At 50.0% G+C, this 6,150-nt stretch overlaps 4 protein-coding genes across 4 annotated transcripts, besides 8 other annotated features; all 4 read right to left on the bottom strand.

Moving 5' to 3' along the window:
- Nucleotides 1-6,150: a sequence feature (heterozygous, non-Esmeraldo-like haplotype).
- Nucleotides 184-1,851, bottom strand: Tc00.1047053509879.40 (fumarate hydratase, putative; the record flags this gene model as incomplete). The annotated part of the gene is made up of 1 exon (XM_799428.1): nt 184-1,851. The coding sequence occupies one exon, from the start codon at nt 1,849-1,851 to the stop codon at nt 184-186; it is 1,668 nt and encodes a 555-aa protein (XP_804521.1).
- Nucleotides 1,920-1,957: a sequence feature (T-rich).
- Nucleotides 2,291-3,586, bottom strand: Tc00.1047053509879.30 (hypothetical protein, conserved; the record flags this gene model as incomplete). Its single annotated transcript, XM_799427.1, has 1 exon — nt 2,291-3,586. One exon carries the CDS (start codon nt 3,584-3,586, stop codon nt 2,291-2,293), a length of 1,296 nt encoding a protein of 431 aa, XP_804520.1.
- Nucleotides 3,662-3,682: a sequence feature (AT_rich).
- Nucleotides 3,683-3,707: a microsatellite.
- Nucleotides 3,939-3,960: a sequence feature (AT_rich).
- Nucleotides 4,055-4,085: a microsatellite.
- Nucleotides 4,112-4,990, bottom strand: Tc00.1047053509879.20 (hypothetical protein, conserved; the record flags this gene model as incomplete). Its single annotated transcript, XM_799426.1, has 1 exon — nt 4,112-4,990. One exon carries the CDS (start codon nt 4,988-4,990, stop codon nt 4,112-4,114), a length of 879 nt encoding a protein of 292 aa, XP_804519.1.
- Nucleotides 5,008-5,028: a microsatellite.
- Nucleotides 5,155-5,184: a microsatellite.
- Nucleotides 5,390-6,150, bottom strand: Tc00.1047053509879.10 (hypothetical protein, conserved; the record flags this gene model as incomplete). The annotated part of the gene is made up of 1 exon (XM_799425.1): nt 5,390-6,150. A coding segment is annotated over one exon (761 nt), but the record flags the coding sequence as incomplete, so codon positions are not given.

Below are 6,150 nucleotides of genomic sequence, written 5' to 3'. Positions count from 1 at the left end.
CTTGTTCTCACGGCTGCCCTACAGAACAGCAACCGCTCCTTCTTCAACCCACATCCAGCCGCTAACTACATCTCCCTTCGTTTTTTGTTTGTTTGTTGTCACGTCAGCTTTCCTTCCATCCCCTCGTTCGCTTTCGTTTTTTGTCTCCTCCGATTTAAACCGGAATTGCCGTCTGCATTGGACTCATTTGAGCTGTTGGAAAAAGTCATTTCCCTTGTCGTCCAAAACAATGAAGGCAGGAAAATTCTCCACTTCAATCTTCCACACCGCCTCCATTCCCAACTCCGCCATATCAAGCACCTCTACCTTGCGAATGGAGTCTTTTGCAAGCAGTGCGGCGGGGCCACCAATACTGCCAAGATAGAATCCTCCGTGTTTCTTACATGCCTGCGTTACTGCTCGACTGCGGTTTCCTTTTGCGAGCATAACAAAGGAACCGCCGTTTGCCTGAAAGAGATCCACAAATGGGTCCATGCGCCCCGCTGTCGTTGGACCAAAGGAACCAGAAGGCATGCCTTCAGGACATTTTGCCGGCCCTGCGTAGTACACGGGGTGGTTCTTAATGTACTCTGGTAACGGCTTCCCTGCCTCAAGCATTTCCCGCATCCGTGCATGGGCCATGTCGCGGGCAACAATGATGGTGCCACTCAAACTTAGTCGTGTCTTGACAGGATACTTTGAAAGTTCAGCCCGAATCTTCTCCATAGGCATACTTAGGTCAATATTCACGGGTGGTGTCTTAAGGAGCTGGTCTTCGGTGATCTCTGGGAGGTATTTTGCGGGATCTGTTTCGAGCTGCTCAAGCCAAATACCGTCCTTGTTTATTTTTGCAAGTGCCTGACGATCGGCGCTGCAGCTTACACCGATGCCTATCGGACAACTGGCGCCGTGACGGGGCAGGCGAATGACGCGGGCATCATGGGCAAAGTACTTCCCACCAAACTGGGCCCCCATGCCCATGTTGTAGCAGATGTCCATAACGACATTCTCCATTTCAGTGTCGCGGTAGGCGTAGCCCTTGGACTCATCCGGTTTTGTGGGTAGATTGTCGTAGTATTTGCAAGATGCGTACTTCACTGTCTTGAGTGTCATTTCGGCGCTTGTGCCACCCACGACGACAGCCATATGGTATGGTGGGCAGGCCGCGGTACCAATAGCGCCAATTTTTTCCTCTAAAAACTTACGGAGGGACTTTGGGTTAAGAACCGACTTCGTCTCCTGGAAAAGATACGCCTTGTTCGCCGAGCCACCTCCTTTTGCCACAAACATGAAGTTGTACTCTTGTCCCTTCGTTGCATACAAGTCAATCTGTGCCGGCAGATTGGAGCCCGTGTTTTTTTCATCAAACATGGTGAGAGGAACATTTTGACTGTAACGTAGATTTGTTGTGGTGTAAATCTTGTAGACGCCACGACTCAACGCCTCGCATTCATCGCCGTTTGTGAACACCTGTTCGCCCTTGTAGCCGGCAACAATTGCCGTGCCTGTGTCCTGGCACCCGGGAAGGACGCGAGCTGCCGCAATGTTGGCATTCTTTAGAAGCTGTAGCGCGACGAAACGATCATTGTCGCTCGCCTCCGGGTCGTCGAAAATCCTCCGCAGACTCGCGAGGTGGGATGGGCGAAGAAGATGTTGCACATCGCCAAAAGCCTCCGAGGCGAGCTTCGCCAGTCCCTCCACATCGACCTGCAGGATCTCCGGCAGGCCACAGCCCGGCCTCACAACAGAAACGTAGTCCTTCGTCAAGAGACGAAACGGCGTGTCGTCGTGGGAGACGTGCGGAATAAGCGGGACGTACTTGAATGGCACCGGGGCCTTCTTGCCAAGGGCTGCCGCAGAACGGCGCAGCATTGGAAGCCTCGAGTGATGTGTGCGTCAAAGAAATCTAGACAGCAATGCTCTCTGCAAGATTGCGCAGTAAAAAAAGGAAAGGAAAAAAAAATAATAAAAAAAAAAAGGAGTGGGGACAAGGGACACAATTATACATCCAGGCGCAGGTCTGTGCCTTGAACTCTCCCACCACCACCACCACCAAGCATCAACAACTTTGGCTCCACGCGGCATCCAAAAAGAATGCCAACAGGGGAAAGACTTCAGTCGCCCACGTTTCACTTTACACATTCATCGCACTCACTCATATTTCGCCAAACCTCCATACATCATCATCATTCAACATCAGCATCATCGTGACAAGAGAAGTCACAGCTTTCTTCTAGAAGCAAAACAAATGTGGAATAGTCATCCGCCCTCCCCCAATAATAAAATGCACACAAGCCTATTCATTTTGCCATCACGACAAACCCGATAAATCGCCGCACTGCAGATAGGAAAACTCGGCTGCTACATTTGTATTGCGAACCAGCACAGTACACGTCCCATTTTTCTTACTCCTTAAAAGTGCTTGAATAAATGGCCTACATCGATCCGTCAGGGGATTACTCGACAAATCAAGAAAACTCAACTGCAAACTGCTGCCATCCTCGCATGCACAAATTTGAAATACATCCGCATCTGACAATGAATTATTGGAAAGGTCAAGTTCGCGTACTGATGGAGTTTGCCTTACCGCTTCTGCAATAACTCTTGCACCCTCACCATTTAAATGACAACTCCCAAGTCCCAACACTTTCAATTTCTTGGCACATGGGATACCAATGGCCATGCGTGCAGCACCATCCGCCTCAATAAGGTTGTCCTGTGCGTACAGTCTCTCCAAATTTGGACATTCGGTGAGAAAACTACTCAATACTTTACCAGCGGTGTGTAACAAACGACCAGAAGAAACATTTATGACACGAAGACAATGCGAGGAGTGGAGTCCCGCTTTTAAAAGCGTCGTTAGAAAAGACTCGGTCACGCAACATCTTGACATGTAAATCTCCTCCAGCGAGGCGATGCAGCGTCTCAAAGCAATGGCGAGACCGCGGTGATGAACGGATTCGATGCGATTGCCGCTAACGTCAAGCACTTTGAGTGAAGAGGGGAAAAGAAGCCACTGCGAGTCCTCAAGCGGAATCGCAAATGCCGGAATGATGTCGCTGTCTGCGATTTTCACTTCGACCAACGCCTTCGCCTGAGCGATGCCCTCTGCCACCGCCTGCGCTGCGGTATCGTCCATATGGCAGCGCTGTAATTCCAGCCGCTGCAGGTGGGAGGTGTGTTTCACCATCAGGTTGTAAATGACAGCGCACTCATCGCTGTGAAGGCGCGTGTCACAAAACAACAACTGCTCCAGGACGTCGTTGGGACTTTGGTACAGAGAACGCAAAAGAGTTATGACACCAAGGGGACTAATTTTTGTGGAAGCAATTTCCACCACACGCAGCCTGCCGGCCTTGGGGAATACCGTGGACGCAACATAGTCCGCCACATCGTCATCAAACTTGCCGCCCATCATGCAGAGTGTCTCCGCCTGTGTGATCTGCTTCTCGTTGTGGGTGCCGTTGAGTAGTGCCATGCCAGTCAAGGCCTTCTCGTTTTCTCGAGGCTCCTCTAGCAGAGACGCAGTTGACATGTCGTTCCCATAACCGCCCTCATTGAATATATTCCTCACGCACCGCTGCAATGCCACACTGCATGCCTCCATTTCGAGGGCGGGAGCAGCAAACCACTTTTCTTTTACTCTCAGGGCAATGAGCACCCACGCAAGCAAAAATAAGCCAATATATATTTATATATATATAACAAACAAACAAACAAACAAACAACAACAACAAAAAACAAATGTCATAAATTGAGGCCCACTCATACTCCTAAAGAAATATTTACACATCTCAGAGATGTAAACATTAACACAAACAAACACACACTCACGCACACGTTATTCGTCTCGTCTCCCTCTCTCATGTAGATGTGCGCACATGGATGTATGAATACAAACCTTCTATGAAATAAAGTCCGTAACGAAACCAAAACAATTTAAATGGTGATCATGGTACAAAAAAATATATTTAATAATAACCGGAATCACTTCTAAGAACGACTCAGCACTTTCATTTGCATCACCCTCATTACGATTTCACAACGCCCCCTCTATGTTATTACCCCATTGGCCATATATATATATATATATATATATGTATATAATGTGCATTTTCCCTCCCTATTTTCCCTATATCTTGAGAGCAGCAAGTTTGTTGTTTTCGGCATTATCACCAAAGGCCGCAGAGAAGTCACGGTACGTGACTTTCATGTGACGGAGCTGCCCCTCGCTGGGGTCGTCGTCGACAGATGGGGCAATGTTTTCCTTCGGATTCCATAACATCTCCGCCAGGTCTCCTAGAGAGATGGAAATCCCCGTCAGTGACTGCAGTTGATCCCTGCAACTGCCAAGAGTCAATGTGTGCGTCGGGGGCAAATCCTCCAAATGCCAATGACGCGGCGTCCCCAACGGAGCCTCCGCCGCAACGCGACCCACAAGGCCACGTGCAAGGCTGACATAGAATGCCGTTACGCCGCCCCGTCGGTGCTGCACATGATCACGCACTGCCTGGCAGAAGCGCTCCTGCTGACTGTAACTGACGACGCGTGACGGTGTCCGACTGTCGCCTCTCTTATTTTCAACACTTTCCGGACGTGAAATAATGTCCCGCACTGACGACGAATTGCTTCGCGCCACGCAGCGTAAGCCACTGCGTGGTGGCGGCATGTTCTTCGGGTTCTTGTACGCGTCAGTGATACCTACAACCTGAATGTTCTGCTGCTTTCCTGCAGCATTTTCCACGTGATGAATACCCCGCGGCGTTTCCGGGTGCCTCGGCGGTGTGACGCGCCGCAAGCGCGCCCACAAGAACTCCCGCGTTTCGTGCGACTCGTCGTTGTGGTGCGGGCGGCGTGCCACATGCGGGGTGACCGTTGTTGCAGTCGTGGGGTCTTCCTCAGTAAATATGTTAAGCGTGCCGGCATGCAACCGGCGCGTGCGTTCAAAGGCAGCACGCCTCGAGGTGAATGAAGACTCGTCGTGCGGCAGTGGTTGTATCACTGGTTCCATCCACGCAATGCAAACGGCACACACACACACACACACACGCTTTGTCTCCTTTTTCTTTCACCAGGGGCAAAGTGAAGAGGGAAAAAAAGCAGCAGGAAACAATAGCATCCAGCAGCAATAGTGCGGCCTCTGAGAGATGAACAGAGGCCACCAAAAAATGTAGCAAAAAAAAAAAAAAAACAGACAAAAAAAAATTAATGTAGAAGACGCCGCAAACGAGCATCGTTTAGTCTTTGTCACTTCTCAATACGACCGTGTGAGACCAATAAAAGGGAAAAACACCCGCACGCAACCACGATGAGAGGGACAAAGAGAAAATCATTTATATTAAACACGGCATACATAAACAACAGTGTCGCCTTAGCACGGAAAAGAGCAAAAAATTCCCACCAACGACTCTCAGCTCGAGACCCACGGCGAGCGGCATAGCGGACATACTGTCTGGCCACTGTTTGCCCACCATGAATATAGGCAGTAGGAATGAAGAGCGGCGTTTCGGCACACGGCACAACGCATATCGGGCAGGCGATGATCCACAGCCGACACCACCGCAAAACAGATGGGACACGGCTCCTGACCAGAGAAGTGAGCGTCCATGTTTCTACCAAAAAGTGTCACACACTCCCACACATTGGCAGAACCTCCAAAGAGCAGAACCGTCATTTTTAGCATCCATGAGCGCCACTTATCTGTTGAGACTCCGCAGCCTTTACCACTTTCAAAGGTAACTGCAGGTGGCTTCAATGGAAAGGCGGAGGGAATTTCAATCTTCACCATGACACTTGCTTCTTCCATGGTGTACTTCAGTGTAATGAGTTTCTTGGGTATGCTTACCGCTATGTTGTAATTCTCATTCACGTCGAATGTTGATTCCCCGGATGGACTCCGGCCAAGCACAGTGAGCAAACTCTCTTGTATGAGAAGGGGCGAGATGTGTCTCTCCACAACGGCGTAAAAGAGATCCTGCAGTTTCCGTTCAATCGTCTCCAGCCAGCTCTTGACAACAGACAACATGCTGCTCTGCAGCAGTAAGGCAAAACAAGCAGCGGCGCCCTTTGCCAGTTCCTTCATCGGGCTCGCAGAGTTTGGACGCGTTAAGGCAACGGTTTCAATCCAAGGTGTTTCGCCACCGCCTTTGGGTGTGCTACAGAGATACGTGG

This window comes from Trypanosoma cruzi, genomic scaffold, assembly GCF_000209065.1.
Source record: "Trypanosoma cruzi strain CL Brener 1047053516499 genomic scaffold, whole genome shotgun sequence".
NCBI classification, from domain to species: Eukaryota; Euglenozoa; class Kinetoplastea; order Trypanosomatida; family Trypanosomatidae; genus Trypanosoma; species Trypanosoma cruzi.
The sequence above is the reverse complement of the archived record's forward strand: the minus strand, read 5'-3'. Positions and strand labels throughout refer to the sequence as shown.